Source organism: Syngnathoides biaculeatus, chromosome 9 (genome assembly GCF_019802595.1).
Source record: "Syngnathoides biaculeatus isolate LvHL_M chromosome 9, ASM1980259v1, whole genome shotgun sequence".
NCBI classification, from domain to species: domain Eukaryota; kingdom Metazoa; phylum Chordata; class Actinopteri; order Syngnathiformes; family Syngnathidae; genus Syngnathoides; species Syngnathoides biaculeatus.
Window position 1 is genome coordinate 14,645,611 of NC_084648.1, and position 16,943 is coordinate 14,662,553.

Sequence of the window (16,943 nt, forward strand, 5' to 3'; positions counted from 1 at the left end):
GGTGAACCCGGAAGTGCGGCTGAATACAGCAGAGTTGTAATAAAAGTGGATAAACGGGCTCACATCTCTTTTATGATCCATGTTTTTGCGAGTTAGCGAAACGGGTTGCATGATGGTTCACGCTCAGAAGAAAAGGGAAGCAGTTCACCGGTAGCAATGAAGTGATCTCTGTCATCTTATTTTAATTATATAGATGACCTTATGGAGGCCTAATAATTCATATTTTACATCCACAAAACAACACAAGCATGGACAAGGAGAGTGCGTCATTGCTGCCCGGCGTGTGCGCGCTCCTAGCGGACTCCGCCAAGCCTCCGCCCGATGACACCAGCCTGGAGAAACTTCTGGACCGGCTCACCGAACTCTCTGAGGCCGGTTAGTGCTCGAGCCAAAAAAGGCCAACCCTCCACAAACCTTTTTCGGAAAATTAAAAGAAATACAGTCGTAAATGGTTTGTTTATTAGTTTTCTTTTAACAGAATCCATAAAACAACTGTTAACAGTAGCGAATTTAAGCCCCTGTTCAAATGATAGGGGTTTGTTATATTTAAAAAATATATATATATATTTATATAGACCCACGAAGAATTATTTTGAAACGTGTGAAACTATTTAACATATATCCTGTACAGTTAAATTTTAAAAATGGACTATTTTATAGAGGAGAAGCTGAAATAACTACTGTAATATAATGTAGTTGCACAAGTGCGCACACCTTAGAAATGGGGACATAGCAGTGTTAACGATCACATCCGAAACTCATGGGAGTCAGCGGACACCCGCCACCATTTGAAGCGGCCCTGATTAACCCCAAATAAATTGCAGATACTGTAGTAGGAATTTTGTACTACTCCTTTTTGTCGCCGCATGTTACAACATGAGCCGCAGCGTCAGGGTTCAGTCAGAAGGAGGGTATGAAAAAATTCCAAAGCATCAAAGTCATATCATATGTTGAATTATCCTAATCTTGTCTCAAACAAATATCTGTTAAAATCAATACTAATGGGCATTTGTTTCATTAAGGGGAAAAGGCAGGTGCTTGAGCATCACTTTGGAGTGTATGTGTGCACGTGCCTGTCCCTTTTTTTTTTTCATTAGAAATCGCTAAATAGAAAATGGATGCATGATCTCAGGGGTTTTGTCACCGAACTCGAGAAGTTCCGCCGTGTTCCTTCTCCCTGAAGGGGTATCGCTTCCGGAGAGTTGCCCGTGTCTGCTCGACTTCATCTCCGCCACGGCCTCCGGGTCCACTTCCGATCCCAGCATCCTCTCCTTCGCCCTCAAACTCGGCGGCCTGTTGTCGGCGGACGAGGACGGCTACAGAGCCCTGCAGGTAGAAAAACGGAATTACGGCACGTTTTGCGGCATTTCAATGAATCGTCAAAAACTTTGATCTATGTCAGGAGTTAAGTATTATGTACATTCACTGCACACAGAGTGAAATAGTTCATAATTTTACTTTTCATAATTGTGATGATTATAGTTTACAGCGAACAAAAATATCATGTCCACTGTCTCTAGAATATTACAGAAGTAACAATGTAAAGGATTATTATTATTATAGAAATGATGTAGGATTTGGCCTTTTCCAATTCAAGTATCAGTATCAGGCCGAAAACCACACCAGCCTTTTTTTTTATAGTATCTCTCGGCCCGCTAAGATTTGATTTATATTTTATTTTTTGTTACTTTTCAGTGAAATTGGATCCTTTTCCCAAATGGTACAGTCCAGTAAACGGGAATCACTCTCGCGCCTGCCGTGTCCTTTTTCAAACAGGCGCGCTCGGCTCTGGAGGCCATGTTCAGCGTTGAGCGCTGGAAGGACTCCGGGCCGTGGGACGATCCCTGCGTCCGAATTGGCTGGGTCCACGGCTTGCGGCGAATGCTGCTGCACCCGGAGGCGCTCGCTTTCTTCGTGCGTTCAGGTCTGCCCTCGCTTCTCGGTGCCGGACTGAAGAATACTGTACCGCGGGTTAGTCCAGTGTCGGCGGTAAATGAATGGAAATGCTGCGAACCCATTCCAGTTGTCCCCCACCCCCTCAACAAAAAAAAAACAACACATTTTTTGTAATTGTGTTGAGGATAAGCGGCAAAGGAAATGGATGGATGGATGGAATCGAACAGTTTGCGCATCATAATTCCTTGTGATGTTGTGTGCGCCTGAGCCACCAAGGGGCAGTATAATGCAGACATGTTGATGATTCCAGTAGTTTGGATGAACAATGTATCCAATAGGTCATGTAATATGTACTGTATCTTGAAAATATGATGTTAATATTCTCTCATTTAATGGTGTGTTGAGAAGGTTTTTATCGGCAATTCCGAATTTCCACGGGCGACGCCATTTTGGCGGGTCACATGACCAACGCGCAGGACGTGACGTAATAGGCGCGCAGACGAAGGCCCGATTACCATGGGACACAATTTTGGCCGGCGCTGATTTTTCGGATTTATCCTCATCTGATGATGAAATAGCAAAATCGGTTGATCGGGAATACGTCGATACAGATTTGCACCTGTGGCTGGGAATAATATTGAATTTTCGTATGGTTCTTCGGACGAACAAAGGCCCCCGAAGCTATCTCGCGTCCCGTCGGAGCTCGCGTGCTTGCTAGCGGCTCGCCGCCGGAGCCCATCGTAATCGAGCCTTTGTTTGCGCGCCTATTACGTCACATCCGCCCTCGTAGGTCATGTGACCCGCCAAAATGGCGGCACCCATGAAAATCGGTAATTGCCGATCAAAATCTTCTCAAAACATCATTAAATGAGAGATGATTAACGTCACATTTTCGAGATACAGTACATGTGACATGACCGATTGGATAATCCATAATCCAATTATTAATCCAAACCACCGGAATTCCCCTTTTAAGCGGTTCAGAAAACTGATGGACGAATTGATATGCAGTACAGTGATCGCTTGCTGTATTCCCGATTCAGTTAATGCCACCAATTGCGAGGGTAATCCGGAACCCCATGATAAACGAGTGATTACCGCACCTGCAGATGGTCGCAACAACTCTTAATATGCAGTAATATTAGTCTTTTTTATGCAGAGGATAACGAAAATATACGCCTGAGTATTGTCTGCCTACATGTGTTGCTCCACAATTTGTATTCAAATATCTGCCACTAATAACACCGATGTTATTCGTTAGCCCGTTTAATGATGTTTTACGTTGTTTGGTGTCAACAACCTCAGCAGATTTTCTTAAGGCAAAGCTATATATACATATATATATATATATATATATAATATATATATATATATATATATATATTTTTTTTTTTTTTTAAATACAGATATACAACGTGTAGTTTTCCTTGCTTTATGCTTACTTTGACAGTAAACCTGATCGAGGAGTGAGACTGGACACTCGTATCTCAAGGCACCACCGTTTTATTAAGGTTTTACATCTGCCTAGATTTCATCAAGCCACTCCTGCAGCTCCAATCGGATCCAAGCATGTTTGTGGCTTCCGCCGCCAACCAGCTGCTTGCCCACATCCTGCTCGCCGCTCAGCCCGAAGAAGACGAGCGTCCCGGCAGCGAGACCAGCGCAGAACACTTAGCTCTTGTCCAGCAAGCATCAGACCACATCAAGGAGTCGCTGGTACCGAAAGAAGGCGCGCCGCTAGCTGGTAGTCTGCAGGTCCTCAAGCTGCTGGCCCTGATCCTGGACCGGGCCCGGCGTCCTCTACGGGAGCAGCTGCTGAAAGCGGCGGCTGCCTCCTTAGAGGAGCTGGCGGATGCGGGATGCAGTCAGCTCACAGCAGTTCTCATGGATGTCATTATGGCCGCATACAGGTAGGTTCCTAAATTGCCCGGCTATAAATCTCACGAAGATAACATAACAATGTGTAATATATTTATGGAATGAAGTTTACAGTGTCTGACTGTGGCGCTCTGTCAGCAGCACCGACAGCGGCGACGACCTCACCGGTCGTCTCCTGTCGTCCATGTTGAACGGCAGCAAAGCCGACGACCTCGTCCGCGCCGCCGCTGCGTTTCTCCGCCGAGGCGGCCTACGTGCATCCCGCGATGCCGTCCGCACAAGCCGGGCCGTGAGGATCCTCCTGCTGCCACTGCGCTTTGTCACCGAGCACCCCTCGCTAGGAGCAGGTACGAAGCGTACGTCGGGATAGAATGACACGTTTAACGTCGGTCTTTTGTTGTCGTCAGCGCCCGTAGCAGACGAGCATCACGGGATTATGGCGGCGCAACTGGAGAGTAAAAGCTCGTTCATCTCCACGGTCTGCGTCTGTCTGAGAAACGCACCCCAGGTGGCACTCATGGTGAGACGTGCGCTGTGATGACTTTTTGTTGTCGTTGTCATCATTGTGTTTTAGTAAGGCCATTGATATGAATTGGTACATTTGAGCTGCGTGCTTACGGTGATACTAAGCTAGGAAGGCCAAAGTTGTTACCGTATTCCACGTCTTTGGAAGGCAAGAAAACCAAAAGTCGGAGGATGGCAGTACATAGGGCTGCATCCCATTTACACACAAAATCCGGGATCTGGGAACGGTGGAGCAACTGATTGGAGCGTTGGCCTCACAGTTCTTAGGTCCCGGGTTCAATCCCGGACCCGCCTGTGTGGACCTTGCATTTTCTCCCCGTGCCTGCGTGGGTTTTTCTTCAGGCACTCCGGTTTCCTCCCACATCCCAAAAACATGCAACATTAATTGGACGCTCCAAAATTGCCCGTAGGTGTGATTGTGAGTGCGGCTGTTCGTCTCAATGTGCCCTGCGATTTGCTGGCAACCAGTTCAGAGTGTACAATGCCTCCTGCCCGTTGACAGCTGGGATAGGCTCCATCACTCTCCGCAACCTTTGTGAGGATAAGCGGCAAAGAAAATGGATGGATGGATGGATGGAGAAACACCCCAAAAATCCACAGGCAAGGATTTTTGGTAGGGAGGGCAGAATCAATGCTATCTGCTCCAGTTAAGGGTCCATACTTGACGGCAAAAATTGGTGGCAAAGGACTAGTTTTGTGTAACCGAAGCTCCTCAACTCACTTCTATGTGCTTGACTCGCAACCAGTCCAGGGTGCTCACCAGTTCTCACCCAAAGTTTGTGACCCTATTAAGTAAGAGCGAGAAAGAAAATGGATGGAAACAGTTCTGTTGAGGGGAAAAAAAGGTTCCTCAACCCTTAGACTGGATGAATCCACGCGGTCTAACATCACATGACTCTCTTTTTCCCTTAGCCTTCTGACGTCCTTCCGTGTCCGCCGGCTGCGATCGTGCTCTCAATTGTTGCGTTGCTAAAAGTGTGCAATGGCGGCACGACATCCTCGTCCTCCTCGTCATCCTTGCGCAACGGCTGCAGGACTGAGACCTTCCGCTGTATCGTCAACAGTGGCAGAGTTCAGAAATCCGCTTTGGAGGCTTTGGCTTCGCTCAGTGGCAGCCCAGGTGATCCACACACGCACACAGAAAAAATCTTCTTCTGAAGCGTATTAATTTTTAATGCATTAATTTTAAGAATGCGAGAGACCCCACACGTTATGAGGGGGAGCGAGATAATTGCTCAGGGTAATCATTTAGAAAAATCCGATAATTGGGCATTTTCTGACTTTATTGTGGTGGAGCGCTGAATGCTCAATTTTGGCTCATTTGAAATTGAGCTGCAATTGTGTATAAATATCACGAATATTAACAAAAAAGCAAGGCACAGACACAGGAGAGAGCTTATGAAAGATTGGATATTGACCTACCACGGGGGCAAAATATAAAAAAAACAGCTGTGAGTATGTTTATGAAGTGACATAAATATGTCAAAACTATTTTTCTCTTTACAAAGGCAGAATTGTCTCGTGCTGGATCTCTTCAGATGTGCATAATGCTAAATATTCGGATATTGTCTTGTGTTTCAGGGGCTAACAGCACAATGAACGAAGTCTCTGACATCCTGGTACAATATATGAGCAACCCCGATTCAGACCCCACTGTAAGTTTTGGATTTTTATACGCCGCGCTTGTCGCTTCATAACGTAAAAGCATCGCGGCAAGTGTAAAAGTCTTTATGATCCACAGTTTGTGTGTTTTTAGGTACTGCAAAAATCTTACAAGGCCTTCGTACAGTGGATGAGCGTTTGCACAGATCTCTCAGCGATTCCACTGCAACTCAGAGAAGGTAATGAGCACCCCCGACTTTTTATTAATTGGACCCCTGCATACTCGTAGTTTGGTGCAGAATTTTTTTCCCAATTTTATTTATATTTTTTTCAATTTTTATCATTTTTGTTTATTTTTATTTTCATTTCTTTATTTTTTTGGGGTGGTGGGGGTAGGAATGCCCCAAAATACCCATTGGTCATTTATCCATGCTTATTCAAGAATTTTATATATATATATATATATGTATATACTTGGCTCTTCAAGTATCACCATGATGACTAACATTAAAATACAGTAGCGCAGTGGGGCGAAGTGTTCATCCAAACCAGGGCATTTTTTTTCCTCAAAAAAGTCTTATTTAATAATTTTGCAGTCACTGTGATTTGATGCGCGCATATGTGCCCGCGCTCCATCGCACTCGCAAATCTGCACAGTCGAGGATGAAAAATCACATGCGTAAAATTTGTAGAAATACATACATATCGAAAGACGTCTCCTATTTTGTGTCCACGTTCCCTCCAAGCTGCGCCACTGCGCAATTGCGCACTTGTCGCACACTCGGCGCGCACATGAAAATCAATCCAGCGCAGTGAAACACAGCCTGACGTCTTATTTTTTTTTTTAAACACGGAAGCATACGATCTCTCACAAGCTGCTGCTCAGCGTACTTCTATTTCCTCGTTTACCTGACACCGCCCCCCTCCGCTCTTAAAGGCGTACACTCATAATTACAAACGACTTTATATCTGCGGGCATGACTGGTGGACCACACCTGTAACTTTATATCTGCGGGCATGACTGACCACGCCCGTACATTTTTCAAATGTGAGTGGCTGTTTTTGTAAGCCACCGTATCGTCATGCACGGTTTCAAGTTTAATTTGGGTATGACGTCACAGTGAATAAACTCTCAATTAAAATGTTTAAATTTTAAACATTTTAATTGAGAGTTTATTCGTGTAGCACAAGTGGTCACCCCTACCACACTTTGAGACTCATATTTGATATCATTCAAACTTTGCATTTAGCGCTCCGAACTGTAGTGGAGAAGCGAGCGTGCGATCCACGCTGGGAGGTGAGAGACTCCACCGTCGAGTTTTTGGGGCAGCTGCCCCGCGTCACCTCGCTGAAATCGGCCGACGAGGCTTTGCTAAGCGAACGCCGTACCGCCCCGCTGCTCCGGGAGGCGCTGCGGGATCCGGAGAGCTACGTGAGAGCCAGCGCCGTCTCGGCACTGGCGCGGGGTCTGGGGACAGAGTTGCCTCAGGAACAGGTTGGTCAATTGTAAAGCCCAAGTGTCATCCCTACAAACATTCTAAAAGAGATATTGAAATGAAAAATACATGTAACATTATTCACTTTAATGTCTATATGAAAAAATAAATATGAGCGGAGAGCACGTCATCCATGCGGGAAGTTGCGGAAGTGTCATTTGACATCCAAGCGGTCGCCATATTGGCTGCATCTACTGCCCGTGACATCACCCCGGACTTTCGCCATTGAAAACACGCTGTGGCCCCCTACTGTGGGAGACGAACACGCCCCTTCTGACACGGAAGAAGAGAACATCTCACAACCGAGTGAAGTGACCGGGCCAATATCAGCCTTTCGTCTCCAACCATATTTAGATGATATCCGGATCACTTCTAACTAACAGCAGACTACCGAACAGTATGTATGAGCCAGCGGCTCCTCCGCCCACCTACTATGAGGCACGGAAGCTCTCTTCAAAGAAGAGAACATCTCACACATTCGAGTGAAGAATATTACCCTATCGTTTCGAGCTATATTTAGATGATATGCGGATCACGGCCAAACCGCATGCGGCCAAACGACCTTCCCGTCCGATCCACCTCTGCGCAGCGTAGATGAGCCACCAACGCACACATCAACACATTTAGCACCTCGGACTTACGGTGGCGGATGTTTTGTCACATTCTGAAAGGATTACGTCCTCCACCCCAACTATTGTTTGTTTTAGTCGCTCCATACACACCTATTTGTCATTTGGAACCCACGAAGCTCTCGGGCTTTCCACCCGTGCAATCGATTTTTCGCGACGAACCGGGACTTTTGGAAAACCGTGAAGAGTGAATCCCTCTTCCCGAGTGCTCCAGCGATATCCAGCAATGCATTTCGGCTAGCACGAAGGAACAAAGAGCTACCTCCACGCAGGTAAAACTCATAGAAACAAACGAGCGCTACTGCCCTGTACGTCACTTCCTGCTTCCTCTCGAAAACAAATCCCTTGAGAGGATTTCCATGGCGGGAATTACAAAAAGCCACACGCGTCAAACGGATGGGTCCATACCGGCTGCCGTTTCTTCATGACTAACATGCTAAAAATCGTGTATTTTCATGACAGTGGACCTTTAAACTTTGACCACCCCGTTATGGAGTATGTCTTCTATTTGTAGGCTGACACCGTGAGCCGGCTGTTGGACATCCTCCGTGAGGACACGGAGGGTTTCGCCAGGCGGGCCGTGGTCCGCTACTTCATGGCCTGGTTTTCCTCTTGCCCCTTACCTCCTCCGCCGGCCCCCTCGCTTCTCACGGAGTCCGTCCGCACCGTCCTCTCGCGCGGCAGCCGCGATCTGGACTGGGAGGTGAAGGTGAACACGTTGGAGCTGGCCGAGCTTCTGCTGGACGCCGCCTTCTCGGATCACGGGAGGCGCAACGGCACCGGTCGCCACCCTTACGCAACACCGGACGCACAGGCCGCGGAGCCCGCTTTCGACTCGACGATGAGTTCTCTACTGGATCAAGGCGTGTTCGCCGCGTTGCTAAGCAGCTTGGCGGATTGCGACCGACCCGTCGCGCTGAAGGCTTGTGAACTCCTCATCGCAACCAGAGATAGAATCCACGTGGCGGGCGCCTCAACGAGCGGCGTCTCTTGCGAGCTGCCGCGACGGGGGTGGGGGAAGGAGATCAGGAAGCTGCTGAAGAACGAAGCGGACGACGGCGAGCGCGTGGGCGTGCGCGAGGTCTTGGCGGCGCTGGGTTTAGATGACCGCCGGGTTCTTCTGAGCCAGAGCAGCGACCACGTTCACAACTCCTTCCAGTCTCTGCTGCAGGACATCCTGAGCGCAGGGGTCACCCTCGGGGGTCCCGACGAGGACGACGGGCAAGGAGTCGTAGTGGACTGTTACTGACTCACTACTTGCAAACAGTTTTTGGACTCCAGCTCACCTGGATCGTAATGAGGACAAGCGCTTGAGAAATTGGACGGACGTTGTCATTTTTCCTCATTTATAAGCTGTTTTTCAGATATTTTTTCATGTCACGATAAATATTAAACAATCCTCTGAAATATTTTGGTACTGTTTAATCTTCACATTGTTTTCATCCTTTGTGCCATTAAAGAGCCAGCAGGTCGCATTATAAGCAACCGTTTCCCGGCGTGAATGAATTTATGACGACGTCGGTTGTTACATAATGATAAATAATTAAATGTCAGGCAGGGGATTTGTGCCCTCCGTTAGATGGCACGAAGCAACGTTTTGATTTATAATTTTTTTTTACGTTTGTTAAAATAACACATTGATTCTCTTCATATTATTATTCCCCAATAGTAATTTAACAACATACCAATCACCTGTTTTAATTTAATGTCACGCTGTTTATTCTGGGTGGCACGGTGGGGATCAGCTGGTAAAGCGTTGGCCTCGCAGTTCTGAGGTCCCAAGTTTGATCCCCGGACCCCCCTGTGTGGAGTTTGCACGTTCTCACCGTGCCTGCGTGGGTTTTTTTCTTCCCACATCCCAAAAACATGCAACGTTAATTGGACACTCTAAATTGCCCCAAGGTGCGATTGTGAGTGCGGCTGTTTGTCTCGATGTGCCCTGCGATTGTCTGGCGACCAGTTCAGGGTGTAACCCGCTTCCTGCCCGTTGACAGCTGGGATAGGCTCCAGCACTCCCTGCCACCCTCATGAGGAGAAGCAGCAAAAGAAAATGGATGGATGTGTATATATATATAAATATTTTTTTTTTTTTTTTTGGGGGGGGGGGGGGTCAGCGGTATAGCGAACATACAATATAGAACCGGACAGTGGGGCAACTGTAAAGTGTTGGTCTCACAGTTCTGAGGACCCGGGTTCAAATCCCGTCCCTGCGTGTATGGAGTTTGCACGTTCTCCTGTGCCTGTGTGGGTTTTTTTCCTCGCACATCCCCAAAACATGGGACATTAATTGGACACTCTAAATTGCCCCAAGGTGCGGTTGTGAGTGCGGCTGTTTGTCTCGTTGTGCCCTGCCATTGGCTGGCAACCAGTTCAGGGTGTACCCCGCCTCCTGCCCGATGACAGCTGGGATAGGCTCCAGCGTGGCCCACGACCCTTGTGAGGATAAGCGGCAAATAAAATGTATGGATGGATGATTATTCTGATTCCAACCGTCCCAAGTCTCGGGTTCAGTTCAGCTTTTCAGCTTTCACACGCAATATTTACATGCAGTTTTTTCGTTGGGATATATATGTATGCACTACCCGTGCTTTTGTTTTTACCTCGCATCCGACGATGATGCATTTTATTTCAAGCCCCAGTGACCCCCCCGACACGAGCCGGAGTCAAGAGGAGGCAGCCGCTGCGTTCACGTGTTCACATGGCGCAACAGAGGGACGCACGCGCGGCGAAAGAAACTCTCCTCATTAACTCATGAGCGGCGACACGCGCACACTCACCGATTCTCTTCCACCGTACGTGCGGTTAGCGGGGCACAATCCGCATCGGCCGGGCTGCCGTCACCTCTCGTCGCCGGCGAAGTGAAGCGTGGCGGCCACCGGTGGCTCGACTTTTCCTCTCCTGACTCCGCAGCATGGAGGCGGTGGCGCTTTTCTCCTTCGCGGCATCCGAAGCGGACGAGCTGAGCTTCCAGAAAGGGGACGTGGTCAAGGTTTGTGGGTTCAAAGTGCACGGCACCTTGCATTGTGATTGTTTAAAAAAAAAAAAATAATAATGATAATAATCATGTTATTGTACGTTTGTTGGATGCAGGTGACAGAAATGGAGGAGCATTCTTGCTGGTTCACGGCAGAGATCGAAGGCAAAAGGGGCTACGTGCCGGAAAACTACATTTCGCTTCTGCCTCATCCGTAAGAAACATTTACAAGTCATTTGTGTTATTCTCTGGAGGGGGGGGGGGGGGGGGGAACGGGACCCCAAACTGTCTTGTAATTCAATACAAGGATTCAGCTGTCTTGATATGTAATTTTCCAAGTTCTCCAGTGCCAAATATCCATTTTCTTTGCCGCTTATCCTCACGAGGGTGCTGGAGCCCATCCGAGCTGTGAACGAGGCAGGAGGTGGGGTCCACCCTGAACTGGTTGCCAGCAGGGCAATCGGAGGGCACACGGAGACAGACAACAGCCGCACTCACAATCACACCTCGGGGCAATTTGGAGTGTCCAATTCATGGTGCATGTTTTTGGGATGGGGGAGGAAACCGGAGTGCCCGGAGGAAAACCACGCAGGCACAGGGGAGTCCGGGATTGAACCCGGGACTTCAGAACTGTGAGGCTCATGCGTTACCAGCTGAGACACTGTGCCGCCCTTCCAAAAATCCTTTTCCTAATATATTTCTGAAATCACTAACTGACTTTATGGCGGGGGGGAGGGGGGGGGGTGAATTACACAAACCGTTACAAACTACAACAACAACTGTTGACGTGTTGGTAAATGCATTTATAAATTGTATTAGCAGCAGTAGTATATCGATTCCCCCAAATCTTGATCGTTGTGACTATTATCATTTTTACCACCAACAGTATAGATCAGGGTTGTCAAATTGATTTTTCTAGCGGGCCGGATGTGGCCCCCGGGCCTTGAGTTTGACACCTGTGGTATAGATGGTCCCCCATTTTATTATTCTTAACAGTAGTATTTAGATTTTGCTGTTATTTATTATTGTTGTTATTTAGTTTTTGTATACCTATTTTAGTATTTATTATTTTTATGTTATTATTATTATTACTATTTATTTATTTATTTATTTTTACCAGCAACAGTATAGATCAGGGTCATCAAACTCCTTTTTCTCCCGGGCCAGATGTGGCCCCCGGGCTTTGAGTTTGACACCTGTGGTATAGATGGTCCCCAATTTTTTTTTCTTCTTAGTAGTATTTAGATTTTACTATTATTTATTGCTGTTATTATTTACTTTTTGTAAACCTATTTTAGTATTTATTATTATTATTGGTGATGCTGTAATAATATTTAGATTTTCCCAAATGTGTTAGTTTTTTCCTCCTATAATAATACAAATGATTAGTATTATTATTCATATTTAATAGTTGTTTAGTTGATGACATTTAACACAAGAGTTGCATTAAAAATCTGACTGGTGTTGCTAATAATTTGGTTTACAAATTACAGAAGGCGCAAAACAGCTTTCGCTATGATGCAGTGCAAGATATTACATAGATATGTAAAACGTAGCATCGTTATATTGGTCAATCCGGAATGTTTTTTCGGACTATATTTGGATTGTATTAACTCTCGTTGTAATATTACATGCGCATATGTTACACCGGCGTGCCCCGTGCAGGTGGTTTGCGGGTCGGGTGTCGAGGCTGGAGGCGGAGCGGCGTCTGCACTGGCGGGATAGCGGCGTCTTCGTGGTGAGGGAGAGCGAGTCGGCTCCCGGAGAGTTCTCCGTCTCGGTTAGGTAAGCGCGCCGCAGGTCGCGCCGCCTCGGTTGATCATCTACTGTTATTACTATGTCGTTAACCAGCGGCGGGCGGTGGGGCCCGAGTAGGCCTTTTCCTGATGCCGTGATAATTATCAGTAGCACCGACTGACTTTATTAGCAAAATTCCTGTCATCATTTCGTACAGTTGTTAGATTTTCTTGTGATTTTGGGAAATGCATGGCCGCACTGTTACTACTATGTTAGTATTATGTTATTACATAATTATTATTTCATGTTAAACTGGCTTTACATTTCTCAGAAGCTATGTTTCGAATTGTATTTATAAACATGCAAGAGAGGCAGCTGTGGACGTTATTTTTTTATTTTTTTTCATTTCTTTTCCATGCCACTGAGCACATTAGCAACTCGCAGCATCCACGTGTCTGTGAGCGTGCGTATGTCAGGGTAAGCGCGTATTTAAATATGATCGAAAAGAGCCCATTTTTGACTAAAAATATCACATCCTCACGGACAGCCAGTGGCACGCGCAGCTGCAATTTGGGTCACCGAAAGTGACGACGGGGCCCATTTAATCGTGAAACGCGTTCGATAATCAGGGCCGTTACATAAGAGCGTTACGTTAATTGAGCGCAGGTACGTTACGCAATTGACACATGTGACAGAGGCGCACATATAAACAATACATGATGTGCGCGTATGAATGTTGCAAGGCATAACATCTGCCTGCCCTGTGAGCGGTCACGTGCAAGTTTGATTTCGATTCAGACGCCATCGTGCCGCCACACTGTGCAATACCGGGGATGGAAAACAGAGGGCGATAATGCTCCAGCACAAATATCAGATGTTTTTGTAAGGCCCCTTAAAAAATTCACAATACATAATCCTATGTAGCTCACGCAGAGCAGTGAATATCAATACTTTCTCTGGGCCAACGTGGAAAAATATATGCTGATAAGAAATATTATGAAGAATTATACATTTGGGACGTGCTGAAACATTTAATTGCCATTTGTATGTCAAATTACATGGTATATTACTCCATGTTAGTTTGATTGTATACATATTTTAGATTTAAATTAGATGTATTTATTTCATGCTAACACACAATTTAATCTTATTTATTCTAACTTGTGCAAACTAAAATTTTAACTGGCGACCAGTTCAGGGTTTAGTCCGCCTTTCGCCCAAAGTTAGCTGGGATGGACTCCAGCACTCCCAAGACCTTTATGAGGATAAGCACCTTAGAAAATGGATAAATGTCTAAAAGGTCTCCCTATCTTCTTCTTTTCTTTTCGGCTTGTCCCATGAGGGGTCGCCACGGCGCGTCATCTCTGATGAACGCATATTTGTTTGGCACAGTTTTATTGTAAAAACCCAGAGGAACTTCCATCCATCCATTTTCTTTGCGGCTTATCCTCACGAGGGTCGCGGGGAGTGCCAGAGCCTATCCCGGCTGTCAACGGGCAGGAGGCGGGGCACATCCTGAACTGGTCGCCAGCCCAATCGCAGGGCACATCGAGACAAACAGCCACACTCACAATCACAACAAGGCAAATTTTGTGCCCAGAGAAAACCCACGCAGGCACGGGGAGAACATGCAAACCCCACACAGGCGGGTCCGGGTCCTCAGAACTGCGAGGCCAACGCTTTACCAACTGCTCCACCGTGCTGCCCCCAGAGGAACTTATATTTCAAATTTCATCGCCATATAAATGCTGGAATGTCGCGCCCCACCTTCGTTCAATCTATTGGACCGGAGAAGAGCTACTGGTCAATAGTTAGAATTTTGTGCAAATTTGAATCATAACTCCATCATATTACACGCGTGCCGCTACATGTCATCATTTGATTTTACTATCATTGATATGATGACTAGTTGTCAACAGAAAATTAACAAAGAAAAACGGTGACAGACTTTCACAGGCCACATAAAATGAGACGGAGGGCCGGAGTTGGCCCCCGGGCCTCGGAGTTTGACACCGGCTCCCACGCAAGTCGAAAGCCGACGTACGAAAGGATCCGTGCGGACGTGTTCAATTAAACGTCGAGCGGAAAACTCCGTCGTGACTTTGTCCCGCACGCATTCCTCTCTGGCAGCTACGGCGACCGGGTGGAGCATTTCCGGGTGCTGGAGGGGGGCGGTCAGTACTGCATCTGGGACGAGTCCTTCGGCTCCCTCAACCGGCTGGTGGACTTCTACAGGACTCACAGCATCGCCGTGGAGAAGGTGGTCTGCCTCCGAGACCCCCCCCCGGACGTGTCCCCCCGCCAGGCCTCCCACGGTGGCCGCAACCCTTACGCCAACCCGTACAAGAGCGCCTCTTTGGAGTCGCTGCCTTCGGCCCGCCTCCACGGCCTTCACCCCCTGAGAGAGTCGTCCTCCGTTCAGCTGCTGGAACACGTTTTGGGGGTACGACCTTCCACTTAACACGATACCAAAAAAAAAAATTACAAATAAAATAAAAAACACGGCACTATTTACAAATCCGGGGTCCTTAATCCCACTCATTTTTATATTAATTGTATTCGTATAAAGCCACTATTCATTTTTGTGGCTCTTTTTGTGTTTTCTTCGGTTTTATTTAATGTATTCAAGATTGATTTTACCCAAACGCATAAATGCAATAATTTTAATTAAAATTATTCAAATTGTAGCGAATTACATTCTTTTTTTTTTTTTTAATAAATGCCAACATACAGTACATGATATATTATGTTGTGCAAATTCCTAGACTACCTTAAATATTATTCAATTATTATTAGATAAATTATTATAGGACTACTTTTCAACTTTTGGAAATATATGATGCACCATCCATCCATCCATCCATCCATCCATTTTCTTTTTTGCCGCTTATCCTCACGAGGGTTGCGGGGAATGCTCATACAGAACAACAATACCTGGCTGACTTTTGGCAAGATGTCGTCAGTCAATAGCAAAGTCTTTCCATCCATTTTCTTTGCTGCTTATCCTCATGAGGGTCGCGGGGAAGGCTGGATCCTATCCCAGCTGTCAACAGGCAGGGGGAGTCGTACACCCTGAACTGGTCGCCAGCCAATCGCAGGGCACATCGAGACAAACAGCCGCACTCACAATCACACCTAGGGGCAATTTAGAGTGTCCAATTAATGGTGCATGTTTTTGGGATGTGGGAGGAAACCGGATTGCCTGGAGAAAACTCACGCAGGCACGGGGAGAGCATGCAAACTCCAAACAGGCGGTGCCGGGATCGAACCCGGGTCCTCAGAACTGTGAGGCCAACGCTTTACCAACTGTTTGTGATCATATTTGCCCGCCACCCGTGTCCTATTGTGCAGAAACCTCGGCTGGCTCACGCCCTGTGCGACTACGCCCCGCCGCACACCGCCCACCTGCACTTCCTGCGCGGCGACCTCATCGACCTGCTGGACTGCTCCGGCTCACGGTGCTGGAGGGGGCGCTGCCGCGGGCGGGTGGGGGTCTTCCCGCCGCAGTACGTCCAGCCGCTGTACCACTGACGACGACGCATCCTGTCAAACTTGGACCACGAAGGTTTTTTCGCAACGCGAACCGATTTGCGTTCGCAGTTTGGAGGTTCCGCCGTACGGTTAAAATGTGACGTTATCTCGTGAAATCTTCTGCTTCCCAGAATTCAGAATTTGAATTTTTGTACACTTGACGCCAGCTCGTTTGTCTCACAGATACTTTTGTGTCACTTTACCCTTTGTGTGAATCGCACTAAAGAGAAGCTTTAATTAGTTTTCATGCAATTGCACTTGTCAGGCAGCAACGCTCAATATTTGCACGCTATAACTTTTGAAATGATCTACTATGACGACCAAATAACAGAGATATATTCTATGGGAATAGGATAAATAGGTTTATAGCATATTTGAGTAAATATCCTTTATGTTGCAAACCCGTGTTTTTCGTCCTGCCCCCCTTCTGTCAAGGTTGCAGTAGAAATACGAATAAAGAATTGTATTTTACTCTTTTGTTATCTCTCGCTCTCATAAATGTCAGATAAGCCAAACAATATTAATAAAATAATAAAAAGGCACTGTGTCATGAAATGCATGACTTTTAGTATGTTATTAATGGTAAAACAGCAGCCATTTTTTTCACCACAAAACATGACTTTGACGTATATGGCTTTATGGATCGCTGCGCTCACTCATCTCCGCCATGGAAGT

At 46.7% G+C, this 16,943-nt stretch overlaps 2 protein-coding genes across 2 annotated transcripts; both read left to right on the top strand.

Annotated features, from left to right (window-relative positions):
* Nucleotides 1-18: 18 nt before the first annotated feature.
* brat1 (BRCA1-associated ATM activator 1) lies at nt 19-9,511 on the top strand. The gene is made up of 12 exons (XM_061829316.1): nt 19-150; nt 248-375; nt 1,184-1,332; nt 1,777-1,924; nt 3,425-3,806; nt 3,913-4,121; nt 4,182-4,294; nt 5,212-5,419; nt 5,881-5,954; nt 6,056-6,140; nt 7,152-7,396; nt 8,541-9,511. The coding sequence occupies exons 1-12, from the start codon at nt 80-82 to the stop codon at nt 9,273-9,275; spliced, it is 2,547 nt and encodes an 848-aa protein (XP_061685300.1). The 5' UTR covers nt 19-79; the 3' UTR covers nt 9,276-9,511.
* Nucleotides 9,512-10,710: 1,199 nt separating this feature from the next.
* LOC133506311 (GRB2-related adapter protein-like) lies at nt 10,711-16,687 on the top strand. Its single transcript, XM_061830326.1, has 5 exons — nt 10,711-11,015; nt 11,117-11,214; nt 12,666-12,785; nt 14,868-15,180; nt 16,089-16,687. Exons 1-5 carry the CDS (start codon nt 10,938-10,940, stop codon nt 16,266-16,268), a joined length of 789 nt encoding a protein of 262 aa, XP_061686310.1. The 5' UTR covers nt 10,711-10,937; the 3' UTR covers nt 16,269-16,687.
* The last annotated feature ends 256 nt before the right edge of the window (nt 16,688-16,943 follow it).